At 43.2% G+C, this 19,779-nt stretch overlaps 1 protein-coding gene across 1 annotated transcript in view; it reads right to left on the bottom strand.

The window, feature by feature from the left end:
• Positions 1-17,895, bottom strand: part of septin12 (septin 12) — a 123,571-nt gene extending 105,676 nt beyond the window's left edge. The window contains exons 1-2 of the mRNA XM_060901134.1: positions 17,643-17,895; positions 7,853-9,151 (exon numbers count right to left, since the gene is read on the bottom strand). Coding sequence (XP_060757117.1) covers positions 7,853-9,151; positions 17,643-17,688 — 1,345 coding nt within the window. The 5' untranslated portion in view covers positions 17,689-17,895. The remainder of the gene's footprint in view (positions 1-7,852; positions 9,152-17,642) is intronic.
• Positions 17,896-19,779: the final 1,884 nt, after the last annotated feature.

Here is a 19,779-nt window from a genome sequence, read left to right as displayed (position 1 = left end):
TCAAAAAAAAAACAACCCTGAAACAAACAGTTAAAAAAAATAAAAATAAAAAAACGCAAGGTATAAACTACTCATCTGTCCTGAAGAGTGTCGGAACAGCTTTACCTTTCACACTGATCCTGAAGACTCCTTCCATAAATGTGAAAAACTTTGATGAGAGGTTTGTGGTTTTGTGCTTTCTTGGGAAACAGGATTTTATTTAGCTTTTGGGGTTTTGTTTTTACTGAAAGGTAGACCGCCTTTCAGATGTTTCAAGTGTAGGTCATAAAAAGAATTTTCCCCGACACCCAATTATTTTTGTTTCGTGGACAGAAAGCTACTGAATTTGAATCACAGACTTCCAATTTTATTCGTTTTTTTAAAAACAGAACAATTCATGAATTTATCTCCACGTGGCCCTAAATTCTCCATTATTTTTTCCTGCTTCACCATGACCCAATACAAGATACTACATCATGCATCAGGTGGTGGGCTTTCCCAGTTTGCGCAAGGCATTGTGGGATACAAATTTGAAACAGGAGAGAAAAATGGAGGGCGTGAGTGTGCGAATGAAACGTGAAAGACCGACTACAGTAACGGAAAGAAAGCGAGAAGAAAAGACGTTACGTTATATACGAAGGAAAGGAAACGCAGGACCAGACTAATAAATATGGGCGCTCAGCGAGCACCTCGGTGTGATCAGCTGTTCGTTTAGCGACAGAATGATGGAACTGTCAGTGCACGCTCAAAGGGAAACCTGCGCATGCACACACACGGACTTCCTCTGTCTGGACGAAGCGAGCAATTTCATGCACATTATTTGCTTTAATTCCCTCAAATTAAATAAATTCCCAGCCACAGAATGGCCTGATATTTTGTGAGATATTACAGAAATAAACAGATATCACAATGACCACATTTCAGAAGGAACTAAATTTCACCGATTTTATGAAATCGAAAGGGTGTGTCACTTTAAATAAATAAACAAATAAATAGCTGGAGGATAAGGGGAATAAAATCATATCACGCTGTTCTGGAAAAAGAATCAGCTTCGGCGTGCTTCTAGTAATTCACACTTCATCTCACCACAGTGTCACTGATGACTTTCCGATAACAGCACAACACTGAGTGTTTTATTCCTGACCGAGTCACAGTCCATAAGACACACTGATCTTTCTTCTCAAAGATTTGTGCACGGCTCCTTTCTCATGGACTAATTCCTTTTTTATTAAACCAAATGAAGACAAAATGGAAGGAGTTATCCGATAAACCAACCCCTCCCCCCTGGGTCCGCCTCCTACGAATCCGGTGACACAAGGTCACAGAACTGCAATGTCGGAAATGTGTCCCAACCCACACTCCTTTCCTTTCACACAATATTCCGCTTGTGGAATTGTCACGAGGTTCACTTTGGTTCAGCCTGAGCATGAGTGTGTGAAATAAACCGTGGTGGGGTTTTTTTTGTTTTTTCTGAGCAGGCTGATGATGGAATAATGACACAAACCGAATTTATATTCAGTGAAAACCAGATAAAGGTCTGGTGCAGGGTTTTGACACTGGAAGCGGAAGGAAGACGCTGTGATTGTGGAGCACAATCGTCAGGCTCGTCTCTCGGCGCTTCACCATATTTCTGCGAGCTGAGAGGATTACAGGAGGTCAAATGTGACCCACGGGGACATTCTTTCCTCTTTTCTTTTTCTCTCCGCCTCCCTTTTGTGTTAATCCTCACTCACATATTCTGATTTAATGCGGCCCGTGTATTCGGAGCCAAACCTCAAATTGGATTTATGTTAAATCTTCACCTGACAGAAAGGTCAGACAAAGACAAAGGATTCAAAAAAAGCGCAGTCTTAGAAAGAAAAGCAGTGGAATAAAGGTTTCTGGGGTGGTGCATGTTTTATACAGCGGTCCTTAAGACCCAAATAAGGACCTTACATGATTTTAAAAGGTGTATAGAGATGTAATTAAGGGATCATGAAAGGTGCCAAGTGGCAAATTAGTGCGAAGAATCACATCAGCATTGAGGGACGGGCAATATGACAAAAAAATATCATATCACCATACTTCAGGATCCAACATTTCTAAGACATACAAGGTTTTGCAAACAAGCAAGAATGTTTCTGGAGGAAACACGCAAACTCCACACAGAAAGCCCCCCATCGGCCACTGGGCTCGAACCCAGAACCTTCTTGCTGTGAGGCGGCAGTGCGAACCACTACACCACCATCAGCAAATTTCAATAATTTTAAACATTCAGCCCACAAACATTGACGTGACATGGTCATACTGCGCGGCCCTCAGACTGGCATTTTTTTTGTTCGTTTTCAACGTGGACGCGTCGTAATTTTTTTGTCAAATTTATGTGACAAATTTTCAACAATTTCAAGACAACAATTTCCACAGGAAGTGCATCATTCATTTTAAACAGTTATTCCACTGAAATCGAGTCGTACATGAGCTGATAGTGGCTATAATCCGTGTACGACGAGATTGAGTGGAATAACTGTTTTATTCTATCCACGTTCACTGGATTTTGAGAAACAGAGCATTTTTATTTTTAGCAAATTCGATCAAAAAAACTTCATAGAAAACATCCAACAAAATCACTTCCGCTTAGAATGTAAACAAACCGGTGAAATGACAGGAGCAATTTGTGAAAAATGCGATAATAATAATTATCGCATTTAACAAAAGGTACGTTCTTACCATCAAATACTTTCAATCCGTATTTTGTTGGGGTTTTTTTTGTATTTTGGGGGTTTTGTTTTTGAGTCGACTTTTTATTTCGTCCTCGGTTGTTCAGTAACATGCTCCGCCATTTTCTTCTTCTCCTTCTTATTCTTTCGGTTTTTTTGGTGGTTGGCAAACCAACTTAAAGGTGCATTACCGCCACCGACTGGGCTGGAGTGTGGAACAGAAGATATTGGGGGAGGGTGGGAATCTATCTTCTTTTCGCCATTTCTGTTTCTTTTAAATACTTGATAACGAAGTGATATATCTGACTTGATGTGCTCCGCCATCTTGTTTTTCTCTACTCATGGTATATGAGCTGATATCCTAATAGCAGACTAGCCAATCAGAGTGCGCAATTGCTCATATCCAGTGAATGTGGATAGAATAAATACAAATATCTATGACGATTCAAAACAAGTAATACACATTTTAGTTTTGATGCATTTGGTTCCAGCAAACTTGCTATATTTTGTTAGTTTGCTTTAGTTATCATCACATGATCTCATGTCTGGGTTTTCCATAAGTATTTGGCAGGCTAGCGATGTCTATGTATCACATATTTGTCAAAAATCTACACAGGAAGTGAACTGTAAACATTTTTCTTTTTGTCGAAGATGAAATATACATATGAAAATTGAATGTTAGGATTGGGCCAAATTGAAGGTTTGGAACTTTTCCTTTGAAATTGCCCAAAATCCAACCATGGGATACTTTTTACAAATACAGTCTTTCAATAAAATTCATCTGAAATTGACGAGATCAGAAAACGTTTATTCACCATGTCAATCCCAACAGCCAACCAGAAACAAAACACTCACATCGGATTCACCCGTTTGTCAGAAAACATCCACCAAATTGGTGTTTACGTTACATTGCCGACATGGTTTTTACACAAGAAGCTCTTTTGCTAGTTTTGCTTCATGTTCTCAAAACAAGCCCCGCCCACAAGTGTAAAGCTCACGAGAATAGAATGGAATGGAATAGAATTCCCACTTTTTTTTTTAGCAAACAAGCCCAAAAAACAATCTCCAGTCCCACCTTGGACATTCCCTTCCAATTCCTAATCAATCTCTTCCAGCCTCAGGTGATCGAGTATCATGTGTTTCTGGAGAGAAGAATCAGCCTTTTTGTGCACAGAAAGAACTCGTAGGTCTCCCATGGTGAAAAGAGCCGAGTAAACGCAGCTGATAAGATTGCGGGTAATGTTGTCTTATCAGCTGAGGAAACACACTGCTCCAAAGCGAGGTGAGATATAACTGGAAATGGCACCAAGCCATGACTAACAGGATGGAGAACAACGTCCAGGCAGGATCGCTGATCTGCTTGTCAAATCCTGCACTATTTCTAATCCCTGCGCCTTCCAATTAGAAAGAGGAACTTGCAGTGCAGACAGGAGCAGAAAATCCTTCAGACTTTTGGTAAGTGGAGCTGGAGAGGGATAATAGTGGGGTGGCCTAAAACATCTGCTCGGGACAGGTTAGAAGAATTTATTCCTTAAACCACTGTCATTAAACACAAAATAAATTGCGCCGCATGAGCAAGCAAAGAACCTGCAGACAAGTGGGGACATGATGTCGAGACAAAGAAAGAAAGAAAGAGCAGGATATTTGTGATAATTTTTGAAAATTACTTTTTCATTGTAAAGGGTTTAGGTTTCAGTGCATTGGCTGCACAGGGACCTGACTCAACCCCCTCAATCACACAAAATGCTCATCTCAGGGGCTGAGTTCCTCACAATGCTGTACATAGTGTGTGAGCTAAAGTCACAACAGCATAAAAAGTTTGTGACTTTGTTACTCCAAGGTGATTGCTTGACTTGAGCTCATTCTTGACTGCGATTGGTCATTTGAATTACCTTCTAGTAGTTTTGACAGCTAATTTACAGCAACTTGTCTGGAGGATGATCTACTATCATGACCGACATTAAATCCATCCATTATCCGTAACCGCTTATCCTGTGCAGGGTCGCAGGCAAGCTGGAGCCTATCCCAGCTGAATATGAGCGAGAGGCGGGGTACACCCTGGACAAGTCACCAGATCATCGCTCTATGTGCTGACACATGGAGACAAACAACCATTCACACTGACATTCACACCGATGTGATGGTCAATTTAGAACCACCAATTATCCTAACCTGCATGCCTTTGGACTGTTGGGGAAACCGGAGCACCCGGAGGAAACCCACGCAGAATATGCAAACTCCGCACAGAAAGGCCCCTGTTGGCCACTGGGCTCAAATCCAGAACCTTCTTGCTGTGAGGCGGCAGTGCTAACCACTACACCACCGTGCCACCCACCGATATTAAACCCATTTCCAATGTGTGTCATCGTTGATATGGTGAAGTTGTTGGAAGGGGTCTCCAGTGTCAGCGCTTTGTAACAGTCAGCAACACAAGTGGATAAAAATATACGCAATGTGCCGTTCTTGAATAAATAAACAGCTGTAATCGTTGGCAAACTGCTGGGATACAAGAGGAATAAAACACTTCTGGACATGATGTTATTGGAAAATAATCATCATTGGGGTGGTGACAGGAACTCAGGCATGGCATGTTTTGGAGATCTTATCCTCAGACATTCCTGCTTGTTCAACTTATCCTAATATTGTTTTTATTCAAGATGTGAAACAAACAAGAAATGATAAAATTGCCATCAGGAATTAACTCTCCGTTATATGTTTCAGTGCAGTTTAATGGTCAGCTTAATGGTGTCTCTCAGTTTAAGAAAGGAAGGGGAGGAAAGCCCTTTGGCTGGTTCTTGTTTTCATCCATTTTTTATGAGGAAGCAAAACATATTTGAGTCAAAGGAAGTCGGATAAAAACAACAATTCAGGCAGGGAACATGAATTAGAAAGCTGTTTTTCATCTTTATGGTCAATCATAACAAACCGGGATGTAGTTTAAAGTCGGGTCCCTAACAGCGCTGGAACTCTGTAAGCCGAAGCAGATCCTCTTCAAAATGCCTTTGAAATGTTAAAAGTGCCTTCTGTTTGACTCTGAAATGCAATTTGTAAGACGAATACCAGAACAATCCTTTCTCTAATTTATTTAGAAGTGAGGCAACTGAAGTTTGGAAAACCCCTACTGCACTGCCAGGAACCGACTCTACACTCCACGTTTTGTATGCTCACAATAAACAATAGCTTCTTTATAAATCCTAAATGGCTCGATCAGATCCTCTCAAAAACCTGTAAACTGTCTCTTATTGTCAGCGACCAACAGTGGGGTAATTAGCAAACCTATCAGAGCATGTACTCTGAAAAGCGAGACCGGAAAGCCCAGTATGATCATCATGATGAGGTTTGAGCAGCTGTTTCAGGATTTCCACAGACCTCTGCATGACAGAGCAGATAACTGCACTATCTCAGAGTTTACACTGTCAGGGGTGGCATGGGGAATGAATGATCTGTTTTTCCATGTTATCACAGGAAGTCGAGGAACATCACTGCATGCTGCTAAACAATGGGTGTAAGCGGTTATGTATTTTTTTAAAAAATATCAATCAAATCATGGAAGAACAAGATGTGGCATTTTCCCTTTGGTGCACCAGAACATCTGTTTGCGTTGCATGGCCAGATATTTAAGCCGAAGAGGAAAACCAAAGATACCACAGAGCAAAGGCTCGGAAAACACATGACCCAGAGCATGTGGTACACATCACTGACATCTGAGATTGTTTCAGACTCAGAGTCAGGACAAGAAAATGCCCACCCGTAACCTGACCACAGTCTAGGGACAGCCGTGTCTAAACCCCTCCCCTTACCTTCTTTTGAAAACGATAAATCATCCTGTGCAAACGAAGGCATGTCACGAGGCTAAATATGTCAAAGTAACTCTGCCTAAAAAAAAAAAACTGCCTCAGTGTTCATCTAATACTAGAAGATGTTGCAAGATAAACTGCATATGGAGGGACTGGGGCTATTGAACATAGTGCCAGGCACTCGTATAGATTCAAGAAAACACCCTGTGCCTCCTATTCCTGGAAGGGAGGAGGGAGGGAGCAAACAAAATGAGAAAGGAAAACACATACCATGTGGGAAAGAAGCACATTTCCTCCTCGTTCTGTGGCAAATGATCTTGCATCCTTCTCTACCCTCCCAATTCTCATTGTCTCATCCCATTTTCAACAAACCTCAAGCAAAACCAAACCTCCCACGCTGTTCAAGTACTCGATAACCCGAGCAAGCTCTCACCGCTGCCTTTATTAACGCTAACTTTGCCTTTTTCCAAGTTTCATGATGTTGCTCTTTGTCAGCGCATCTTGTTTTCATCAGCGGCTTTTCAAAAGACCCAGATGTCCTAACCCAAGGGATTCTGCCAAGACTGTAATTTTGAACACTCGGCCACTATGTCTCTACTCCGCTTCCTTTGATGTTCCTCAGACCACGGACCGAGTCTCAAACGGACAACACATTTCTGTCAGTCAGACCACAAAGCCAGTAAATTACAGTGCTGATTCTTCCAATGGACGTTTTTGGGGTTCTTGCAGATCCCCATGCTGAGTGGGGATGTGGGTCATGGCGAGGCTCAGGCTGCACACCTGAGAGTCTGTTCCATAAACAGCCCTGACTCAACAGCCTATGGCGGGATTCTGCTTTGCTGTGGCTGACAGGGTTCTCTGTCCAGGACCGACAGTGATGACAGGCCTCCCAACACTCCTTATCACTGTTCGCACTTGCCTATTTGTTGATATGCCAGGAATTCATCTCTTTCTCTTTGCCTCACACTTATTATTTTTCCGATTCCCTTCTTGGATGGTAAAGAGATGGATGGCAAAAGACTGCTGTGGTGAAAGCAACACTTGAGGCCCTACTTCTAGACCTATACAGGTTTGTTGATTTAACTAATGGTATTCTGTACGAAGGAAATATTTCACCCTTTAAGTAAATACGAAGTGCAGGTTCTGAGAACAGCGTTTGTACTGTGTGAAGGTTAAATAAACATGTCATTTAAAAAGTACTTCAACCAAACTTTGGTGAAAATAAGGATTGGAAGTATGATGAAAAAAACAAGATTTAGTCAACCCAAACTCGCTTTTATTCATTGTTAGTTTCTAGTTGCCTTCTTGAGAGAATACATCGAATGGACGTGGTCAGTAAGCATATCTGCTTTAGATAACACGAGCACAAACAAAGCATACCTTCTGATCTCTTGAGCTCTTTGCATTGTCCTGGTGGGGACTCTCTCTTGATCCCATTGCTGTGGGGGATGACAGAGCTTGGGTGGGGCTTTGGTGCTTTAACCTCCCCTCTGGAGAAAGAGGCAATCCTCTGAAGAATGGAACCCACACTGTCTTTGGCCTGTGGCTCATTTTGTGCAGGGCTGCTGCTGATGTTCTCCCGTGTGGGTGGAGGGGATGTTGCAGGAGCAATCTGGACCATCTGAGGCTGAGAAACCAGGTTAAAGCGAGGGGTCTGGGCAGGAGACAGCAGGACAGGGGACTCACTTATGTTTGGCACTGGGATGGCTCCTGGAGGAGTGTCCAGCTCTCGTTTCTCCATGGCGGAGGAGTGAACCACGGGTAGATCCGCGCTGTCTAAGCTACTGACGGAAGCAGAGGTGCTTTCAGATATGGTAGGGCTGGTGGACATTGGGTGAAACCTTGCTGGAGGTTTAGGTGGCACAGGGCCCTCTGTCTGGGGTTTGACCACAAGGTTGTCGAGATCAAGAGGGAATTTGTTGAGCCGTGCAGGTTCTTTGGTTTTATGGGGCTGGTGGTTGATGGATGAATCTTTCCCAATGTTGTCACTGTTCTGGAGACGATATGCATTCCAGGTAACAGCAGAGCTGGGGTATCTTGTTCCTGGGGAAACTACACGCCTCGTTCCTCCACTCTCGGCCATCTGGAGGTCCAGTGAGGGCATAGAGCCATGGCTGATTCCTAATGGCTCTGTGGGGATCACCAGAGGACCCTCCAGCTCCGAATGGAACATGTTCCCATGGGATGAGAACTTTTTTAAGGCAGGACTGCCCAAGCACTGGGCTTTGTACCCACCTACTCCCATGGGGCTCTGTGGAGGGCTTGTGTAGGAGCTCATTTTGGAAGAGGCTTGGTACTCAAGACTGGAAGAGGAACTGTGAAGGCTGTCATTATCACTACCAGGACCAGAAGATGAATTGAAGCCATTTGGGTTGAATTTGTTCTGGAAGGAGGAGGCACGATTGATCCCAGTGTTCGAGGTGATAGTGGGTTTTCCCATGGTACCTCGATTAAAGGACAGACTAGACACCATCCTATTCTTTATGGCTGGGCTCTGAGCAGGACTGGAGCTGAGACTGATCCTTGAGCGGTAAGTAGGGGACACGAGACCGCCTGGACTCCGCACCTCATTGGCTTTATTGAGGATGGAGCTGGGGCTGATGGGAGATGTGGCTGTGGAGGCCGGAGAGAATGTAGGGATCTCATCCACATCATCAATGTCAAAGGATCTCTTCAAGGCTAAGGAGAAACAAAAGAAAACATGCACAAATAAATACCTGCAATGTTTCTTTTAGATCTTGTTGGAGTTTTATTGTGTAATAGGAGTTCAAACGGTTTATGTTATAAATCAGTTTTATGCTGGCAGCAAATAAACTGTTTTCTGGAACTACAAACTCATCTCATCTCATTATCTGTAGCCGCTTTATCCTTCTACAGGGTCGCAGGCAAGCTGGAGCCTATCCCAGCTGACTACGGGCGAAAGGCAGGGTACACCCTGGACAAGTCGCCAGGTCATCACAGGGCTGACACATAGACACAGACAACCATTCACACTCACATTCACACCTACGCTCAATTTAGAGTCACCAGTTAACCTAACCTGCATGTCTTTGGACTGTGGGGGAAACCGGAGCACCCGGAGGAAATCCACGCGGACACGGGAAGAACATGCAAACTCCACACAGAAAGGCCCTCGCCGGCCCCGGGGCTCGAACCCAGGACCTTCTTGCTGTGAGGCGACAGCGCTAACCACTACACCACCGTGCCACCCGAACTACAAACTGTGAATCATAAATTTAACTTCCAAATTTCCACTGATGATATTTTTTACTCAACATTTGTTTACATCGGGACTTTTTTCATGCTAACAATATTCAGTCCGCTCTTGTCTGTGTATATTGCATTTACTTTTTTCATTCTGAAGTGAAAACGAATATGAAAATGTACAAATATTCGATATAAAAATAGCTCTGGTATTGCTCCTTTGCTTGTTTTCTCATCATTTCAGATTCCTTCTGGGTCTAAAATTCCTCCCTTACTGAATGGTACTACTCCCTTGCTGGATGATAAAGAGATGGAGGGGAAAAGACAGCTGTGGTGAAAGGAGCACTTGAAGCGCTAAATCTTAATAAACAATCTCGAATGACCTGTATGTATGTACCTATGTATGTCTATTGTTAATTACTGGGGAACTCATAGCAAGCAGAAGGTAGATTAAAGATGGTATGCTGCGAATATGGATCATTGCATGCTTAGCAAAAAAAACCCAGCAAGATTGCAACAGGAAAAAAAGAAAGAGAACGGCCAGCTGCATTTGAAGAATATTTTAATCACGCCAAATTTAATTCTGCATACAGTATGTCAATCCCATTTTTATATCTTCACCAAAGGTTCCAGAGTACACACAGACTTGAGAGAACAGTCAATAGAATAACATACATGTACTTCCCGGTCAACTCTGTTCAGGCTGACTTCCTAATTTAGTGCCAAGAAAAGCACAAAAATAAAATAAAAAGCTGTTCCCGTTCCGAATGAACGAATGCAATGTCCATGGAGTCATTCAAATGCTTTTTACCCCAACTACAAGGTTGATTTGTTTATACAGACAGCCGAACTAAATATTCCTCCGTCAGATGCATTGTTAAAGGCCGAGCCATAATAACAACGTGGTCTGTTTGATCTCGCTTTGAGGCTGGCATGACATCATCGTGTAAAGATAGTTCAGGATTAATGCTAGTTTCGCAAGATTCAGAATAAATCACAATAAACGAACACAGACTAACACTTAAAGTGCTATTTTTTTTTTTAGTACTGCAACAACACAACCATGCCAAGATAAAAATAACAGCTGTGCTAAGCCACATAATAAGTACTGTATGTTGCGTGTGCTTTGTCAGGAATCTCCTCGCTAATCCTGGGGCAGCTGAGACGATTCCTGATGAACCGTCATTGAAACAAAGCAGAAGTCATCTTGTTTCTTGACCAGAGCAAATGGTGTTCAATGAACATGGTACATCTGAACAATTTGAGCAGGACTGTAAATGGTAAACAATAAAAATAATTGGCACATGAAGAATAAGGAAAGGGAAGAAAAGTCCCCTGTGGGTCTGAACGGTAAGCTTACACCTGGAGCATGCAAATTGTGGTGACACTGAATAATCCTTTCATTCCCACAAACTGTGAAACAAAGCCCAGAGCAAACATGGCTTTCCAGCCTTTCCCTTTGCAAAGAGAGAACTTTCCTCATGCACAAAGAGGCAATTCACGGACGTCGTGGTGTCGCAGGCTCAGGGCTTGGATTACGCCAGCCTTTCGCCATGACACAGAATTCCTTTAGAGGACAACAGGATTGTCTTGGGATCTCTGCAGCAGACGGCATGTGGCGAGAAATATTTTGCGTGGGCACCAGATCAACTCAAGGCAACAGCTGAAATGGGTCAACAGCTGATGCACTGGGACTTTCACTCTTACTCTTGCTGGCTGGCTTACATCCAGAACAACAAAACCAAATACCCTTATGGCTCACTGGTAGAGGTGTGTTGGCTTTTCAGGTGCAGTTATCCAGCACTGTGTAAGCATACCACTATCACTATAGCGCTATCTTCCATCTGGAGTAGCAGTCCTGATTTGGATCACTATCTGCCGGAGTTGGAGCACCATTTCTCCCTGTAGGGTGCATAGCCAATTAGAGCCACCGTCAAATCACTAAATCAAATCCCATTTCACAGCCTCCCCCTGTACAGCAAGTAAACCACAGCCCCTTTGTTTGAACTCGCCCATCAGCAGTCACACAGCTGGGAGAGCGAATCGGATTCCAGCAGCGGGAATGCTTTTGTTTGGCAGACACACGTCTGTCTGTTCGTCGTGGCTACACACACTGTTATTCCCTTCAGGGCTGCAAAGGTCACCATTAATGAGCCCTGGTGAAGATACTGTATATGTTCTGAAAGATGGATAAATGCATGCCGCTTGAGCTAACTGCTTTTTCAAAAAGAGTGTGAGACTTAAATGGCTCACAGCCCAACAGGCCTCTAACAGATCTCCCTCAGAGTAGCACATGCAAGTGTAAACTTGCACTCCCTTTCGACCAAAAATAAAAAGGAGCTGGTATCAGGTAATTACTGGCACCCTGTCAAACACTCAGGAAATAATTATGCTGGCAGCCAAGTGCACCATCATTGCCGCTCTGGGCTGCACTCTCTCTCAAAGGGGCCTGATCATCTCTGCTTACACATGGAGAAAAGAAAAAAAAATCTCTGGATTTGATCAAAATTTCTGACTCCTCTCCCTTTCCGCTCCATAGTAAGCCTTCGCCCGCTTGACTGAGACTCATCTCTGAACTGACTGTGCTTTACGTGCAGGACTGTGATAAACTGGTATTGATGGCATCTCGCCCCCCCCCCCCAAATCTGTCCCTCTGAGTTACATGTCGGTCCTGGGATCGAGATGTTGAACCTCTTCTGCTCCTCAGACCTGCCTGATCCATCCTGGTGCCCAGTATCTTGTTGGAGTCTCATCGCATTGCTCCTGTGGAGGATGGCGCCATGTGGACAGTTGAAAGTCACTCCTAGAGGACGCTCTGGACACTTACAGTAATGCTTTTATGGCTGAGGACTACAGTTGACTTGCTAACTTTAGGACTGCAGTTGTCATGAACAGTTTTGCACTCAAGTTTCCATCAATGAAGAGTTTATAACATCAACGAAACTGACTTCATGTTAAAACTGTTAATGTTATAGTCATGTTGTCTGTTGTTGCCCAAATGAGGATGGGTTCCCTTTTGAGTCTGGTTCCTCTCAAGGTTTCTTCCTCATGTCGTCTGAGGGAGTTTTTCCTTGCCACCGTCGCCACAGGCTTCATCATTGGGAATAGATTAGGGATAAAATTAGCTCATGTTTTGAGTCGTTCAAATTCTGTAAAGCTGCTTTGCGACAATGTTTACTGTTAAAAGCGCTATACAAATAAACTCAACTTGACTTCCCATAGTGTCAAATATCTCACATTCCATAGTTTAAGGAGTGCTTAACTCTCGTACTTCAGAGCTACAGGCTTTAAAGAGAGTTTGTCCCTCTTGTAGAACATCATGACAGAGATGATTCTCTCCATTTAGAAAGCTAAAAAGCTTTCACTATCCAAAGAACCCTCGAGGAATGACTGTGTCTGGTGAAGTTGAGCTTTCCGAGCTGCTTTTAGCAGCTAAATCTGATGTGATAGGAGATAACACAAATCTCTACACTTCTTGATAAAACAGTTCCTTAAGGGTTCTTCAGTTTGTTCCTCTTGGGGAATCCAAAAAACAAAGGGTTTTCCGATCAGAGGAGAGTCCAAGAGGAAAAAAATCAAAGAACTATCCAAAGAACCCTTGACAAACCATTTTTGTTTTTTGAATAATGCTTTAAATAGATTTGTGTTTGGTATATCTTTTAACACCACAAATTTAGCTCATAAAAGCCTTGGTAATTAGCAAATGAGTTGAACCAGACGTGTTAAATGAGACAGAACGCTAACCAACTGGAATCTGACAACACCGTTACAACTGAGTCCTGAAAAACCACTCTCTCGTTGTCACAAAGGTTCCTCATAGAACAATCAAGGAACGCTTTTTTAAAATAGTGTACAGAGTTGTATTTATGCTGTCTTCTAACACACCAAATTAACACCAAATTAGCCCATGAAAGCCTTGGTAATTAGCAAATGAGTGGAATCAAGTGTGTTAAATGAGGTACAAAGCTAAACAACTGGAACCTGGCAACACCGTGATAGCAGAGTTGCTGAAGACCAACTCTCTAGTTGCCACAAGAGCCAGAAGGGTTCTTCAGATTTTTTTTTCAGATTTATGGTCTTTTTAGCTCATGAAAAGCTGTGCTAATTAACAAATGAGTCGAATCAGGTGTGTTAAATGAGTTTGAATGCTGAACAACTGGAGTCTGACATCACTGTAAGACTTTCCAAAGACCTGAGCTTATTTGACCCTGGGGGTAAGACCTATCTTCTGGTGGGTTCAATTGCATGTGAGCAAAAGCAGATTCCCATCACTCTGTGGTTGGCAGAAAGACAGATCCAATCCCTATGGTGGTTCCTGACATACGAGGCTTCTCGGCAAAGGCTGTTAAATGTTGGCAAACTGACACGGCAAAGTACGGAGCATGGTGGATTGGGCTGTCATGCACGGCTTTTACGGAAGATGCCCCAAGGACAGAATCAAAAAAATTCCCTCACGTTTGTCATGCGCCCGCCTCCTGGCTGGAAAATCATCCAGGTATTATATTATGACACACACTGTTCATCAAGTCAGGTCTTTGGTTTGTGTACAAGTGCTGCAGGCTTCACGTGGAAGGGCCTTGTGCGTAGCTAATGGCTGCCCAAGGGAAGAGCTGGGAGACAGAATCCTGGGGAAATCAAGCAGAAGTGGAGCATGTGGACATCTGGCTATAAACTTGTACGATCCCCAAGAAAGTTGACATTCGTAATCACTTCCATTTCTCATCACTGACACCAAAGCATGTAATACATTTACACAGGGGCCACAGAGAACAAATTAATTCCCTATCTTGAGTGTCAAAACATCTTCCAGTCTTCCAAAAAGTCTCGTCAGCTTGATTTACGACGACTAAACATGCAAAATAGCCACAATTCCATGGACGGTGAGCATCTGGGAAGTTCTGGATGCTTCCAACAAACAGAGAGCAGAAAGTTGGCCAGGCATGGAAGGGCATGTCAGAACTTGTGTAGGAGGCACCTCTCATCTCTCCCTACCGCATTCCTTACAGGTACACACCAACGACCCCTTCGGTACAAGGCTCAGGAGACCACCTCTGCTCCGGCACATCTGGAAGTCGAATTCCGAGCCGCTATTTTCAGCTCTGTGGTGATGCAAAAGAAAGGCCAGGCGCTTGCGCCCCCAGGGGCTACAAAAAACTTTCACACTCTTGAAGACTCTGTCACACACACTAAATCCTCGAAAAGACTCTTGACTTTTTCTTTCCTCTTTTTTTGGCTCTCTGACAAATTGCTGCGAGTTTCCTGATGGGCTAACACAGGAAAACTGCATTTCCATGTTACGTGGAGAGAAACATGTCAAAGAGCTGTAAATGGGTTCAGAGGTTGAAGGACTAATGAGCAGATTAGCGCTAGAGCCCTTTGCTGAGAACTTCACATTCAGGTGTTTATACAAGGTACGATAACCAGACAATGGTCTTTGAAACTCAGGAAGTGTTCATAAATCACTATCATTGACTAAATCCTGAAATAGGTCGAGCTAATCTTATTTTCTCCTCTATGACTTTTCTTGTGGAGACAACAGCTTGGTTTGCACTTTGAAGCAGGAGACTGAAGGCAGCTTGTCTCGTCTATAGTGATGAAGAGAGGCAGTTTACCGTAATTACCTCTGCAATAGCCCAGCCATAAACACACACACTTTCACACACACACACCTCAGATCTAGTCAAGCTTTACTGGGGCCCCAGTGTCTCGCAAAACTTTGTGGTGTGGAATGCATGAACTGAACTGGGGGGAAAACAAGGAAGCCAGTTATGTAACCTCTTTGTTATTTCATGTTTTTGGACCTCAGGGTTAGTCGCGTATGATCTTTGACCTTTAGGACTTACTAGGTTGGTAGTGCAGCCCCTGAAATCTCCATCTCTAGACTCAGGGTTGTGGTTTTCTTCATTAGTATTTGGATGGAATTGGATTTCTGGATATACGTCTGTTGAGTAATCATTGTAGGGCTTGATCATGATCAGTCAGAGGTCACATGATCATAGCGTATGTCGGGTTTAACTGTGAACTCATTAACTCACCGGAGGTGCTGCTTCCTTTTTTAACAGTTGTCCATGCTTTATTGTTCTTGGTGCCAAACCTCTTTTCACACAGTTCTTTATCAACATGTCAATGAAGATGGGATATATCCAATACTCCTTGGGGTTATTTCTACTGATCATTTTAGAGACAGTATAATATGGTGGAATCTTTTCAGTCCAGAAAACAATGATGGATTTGATGGATAAAATCCACCACCAGTGCTACTTGTTTCTCGCCAATGTCCACAAAAATCTTGTCTGCAGACTTGATTCTTATCATCTGACGAGGCCCACAACTACAAAGACCAACATAAACGCACTATACAGCTCCCATGATCCAAAACATTCCACTCATGTGTATAAGACACGGGCGGTCCATCGAGAGTGAACGAGCGCACTGTATGTTCTCGCTCGAGCACGAGCCAGGACACTGGCCCCTTGTTCAAAGTGACCCCACTCATCCTGGCTTGAGGTGAAACTGACAGAATGCAATGTCTCTCTTGTGGCATCTTTGACCACGAATCACATGGTTCGGGTGTGAGAAGACTGCTGACCAATGCAGAAAGGCAGTCCAGCTTTCAGCATGAAGCTCAGTGGTGGTCATTACAGTAGGTCCTTTTTGACGAATTTACAGTTATCCCAGCGGATGGTCTTTGAATTATGTTGTACCACTGGAGAATCCCCAGAACATTTATAAAACGTGCCTGAAAAGAATGACGTCTTTGGACTATGATGCGATGAGGTCTTCAGACTTGACGACGCAAACATTTTGCTCCCACCAAGAAAAGGCGTTCATCTCATAGGACCATAACTATTAACCCCCAGCATCAGAGACTCCATGTCTCCAGTGGCCACAGTAGCATTCCTTGATGTTATTTCAACTCCAGGGGGTATGAGAGCTCATCTGAGGTGTTTGTTTGTTCTGTAGAAGGTTGCTACTTTCACGTTTTGCCTGGTTAAGACCGGCAATTTGCGTGCATTTTGTACAGACGTAGTAGCTATGATAAACAATGAAGAGAAGTCAAGCAAAACTAGAAAGATGCTTATCACGGGGAAACGATTCGGAGGAAGTTCCAGCTTGCGCATGATCGCATAATCGCATGGTCAGGTAATTGCGATGGTGCTGACGGAAATGTCAGCAACAATTCTCACAATTCTCACCGTCCCCCAAGACCAGCCTCTGCTTCGTCGAGACCCGAGACATAACAAATAATAATAATGATAAAATTATGAGTACGTCACGCCTTTTATTCAAAGGACTTCACCGAATTTGTTTGCCTCCTCAGATCAGCACCTGTCTAAACACTACAATGTTGAGAGAGACCCATTGTTCTGAGAACCCTGCTGGGTGCCGGTCCATGACGAATCTCCTAGTGGAAGGTTCCTCTCTCTTTTCCGCACAAGAGTGTGTGTGTGTTTAATCCGAAGGTTCTGAAATTTTATGAAGACAGATCTGTGAGCCGGTTTATGGGCTCAGGGAGCTAATTACAGTCCCACGCTGGTGGAATGTGTTTCTGCTGGGGATCCATGGAAAGCTGATCTTTTGTTGTTGTTGTTTTGCAGACCTCCAGAATTGTGTGAACAGCATGAAAAGTTTTCGCTCTTGCAAGAGCAAGCGCATAGGGATTGGTTCCTATCCCTATCATCGGGATTCAACCACAGGCCACACAAGGCAGATGAATGCCGTCTCGCACCAGTTATTAGTTTAATGAGAGAAAATCAGAAGACTTAATTGCCAGGAAGTATTTTTGCAGGCGGAATGTATTCAACAGAATGAAGTTTATTAATTTCCTCCCAAATCAAACAGATCAAATCAAAATGAATTAAATAATAAGTACTTGATACAGTCTGACCAATTAATAATAACAACATTCAAATGCAAATGTTATATGAAAATTAAGTCTTCATTGCATGACCTGTGCAACACTCACCCTCAAAATCTGACAGTATCCCCTCCAGATGATCATTTACAGACATCCTGACTTTATTCCTCCAAGAAAAATAAATAAATAAAAAGTTTCACTCCTTCTTAGTTATCAGACTCAACCTCAAGCACTTCTTTCCCTTCGAAGTTCACACACTCGCACACTCACACACACTCACTCACACACGCTCTGCTCACGATGCAATCAGAACAAAATCAAAGTAGCACTTCAGAAAGAGGCTCTTCTGCTCACACCCGCGCGCGCCGCTTCCTCTCTCATTTGAGGGTTCGGTCGCAAACGAATCGGTTCTTTTTTAAGGAGTCGTTTCAAGACGGTGTGTCGAATGAATCGATTCGCGAGAAGAAAAGAAAAAAGAATCAGACGTTCTCGCAAAGTGGTCGCCTTTTCTCCTTTCCCCTTTTTCTCTTCCTCTTCTTCTTCCCCTTCTGACTCATTTTCATGTTTTTACTGAATCTGATTCCAACTGAAACTTTTATCCTCAACATGATGTTCAACCATTGCAGCTTTTACACCAAACAAAGATATTTTTTAAAAATCAGATTTTTATTTTTTTTTTTTTACAAATGTTTCTTTCCATTTCCGAGAAACAAATCTTATGAATCAATTCTAAAGAGTTCGATTCATTTCAATCGCTTGGTTCTGAAGAATCGAATCCGGAAAGTGAATCGGAGAGTGAGTGTTCCGACTGTACCGGGTTGCCAGATTGAACTTTTCTGTTTCCTCATGTCGGGGAATGAAATTTCTTGAAACTATAAGGCCAAACAAAATAATATACACTACCGTTCAAAAGTTCAAAAGACCATTTTGTGTTCTCCATGAAAAGTCACACTTTTATTTACCACCATAAGCTGTAAAATGAATAGAAAATATAGTCAAGACATTTTTCTGGCCATTTTGAGCATTTAATCGACCCCACAAATGTGATGCTCCAGAAACTCAATCTGCTCAAAGGAAGGTCAGTTTTATAGCTTCTCTAAAGAGCTCAACTGTTTTCAGCTGTGCTAACATGATTGTACAAGGGTTTTCTAATCATCCATTAGCCTTCTGAGGCAATGAGCAAACACATTGTACCATTAGAACACTGGAGTGAGAGTTGCTGGAAATGGGCCTCTATACACCTATGGAGATATTGCACCAAAAACCAGACATTTGCAGCTAGAATAGTCATTTACCACATTAGCAATGTATAGAGTGGATTTCTGATTAGTTTAAAGTGATCTTCATTGAAAAGAACAGTGCTTTTCTTTCAAAAATAAGGACATTTCAAAGTGACCCCAAACTTTTGAACGATAGTATGTGTTTCCTGTTTCCTGGGTTTTCAAAATAGGGTAGGTAGGTCTCATCTCATTATCTCTAGCCGCTTTATCCTGTTCTACAGGGTCGCAGGCGAGCTGGAGCCTATCCCAAATGACTACGGGCGAAAGGCGGGGTACACCCTGGACAAGTCGCCAGGTCATCACAGGGCTGACACATAGACACAGACAACCATTCACACTCACATTCACACCTACGCTCAATTTAGAGTCACCAGTTAACCTAACCTGCATGTCTTTGGACTGTGGGGGAAACCGGAGCACCCGGAGGAAACCCACGCAGACACGGGGAGAACATGCAAACTCCGCACAGAAAGGCCCTCGCCGGCCCCGGGGCTCGAACCCAGGACCTTCTTGCTGTGAGGCGACAGTGCTAACCACTACACCACCGTGCCGCCCTGGTAGGTAGGTAGGGAAAATAAATTTGTTTATCCCAAAAGTTTACGACAAATTTTCTAGGATAGGTAGGAAAAAGTGAGAAGTTTCCTTTGAAAACTTTTTTTTTTTTTGCAAAATACTCGTTAAACGTTTGCAACTGATCCCAGAATGTCAGAACTGTGTGATTTGTTGTAGGAAACAATGTTGTAGTTCCTCTATAGTTCTTCATTTGGAAATATTTTTAATTGTTGTGAATATCTTTTGCATTGGGGGGTTGCACGGTGGTGTAGTGTTGAGTGCTGTCGCCTCACAGCAAGAAGGTCCGGGTTCGAGCCCCGTGGCCGGCGAGGGCCTTTCTGTGCGGAGTTTGCATGTTCTCCCCGTGTCCGCGTGGGTTTCCTCCGGGTGCTCCGGTTTCCCCCACAGTCCAA

This window comes from Neoarius graeffei, chromosome 20, assembly GCF_027579695.1.
Source record: "Neoarius graeffei isolate fNeoGra1 chromosome 20, fNeoGra1.pri, whole genome shotgun sequence".
Classification (NCBI taxonomy): Eukaryota; Metazoa; Chordata; class Actinopteri; order Siluriformes; family Ariidae; genus Neoarius; species Neoarius graeffei.
This window is presented reverse-complemented; position numbering and strand designations above follow the sequence as displayed.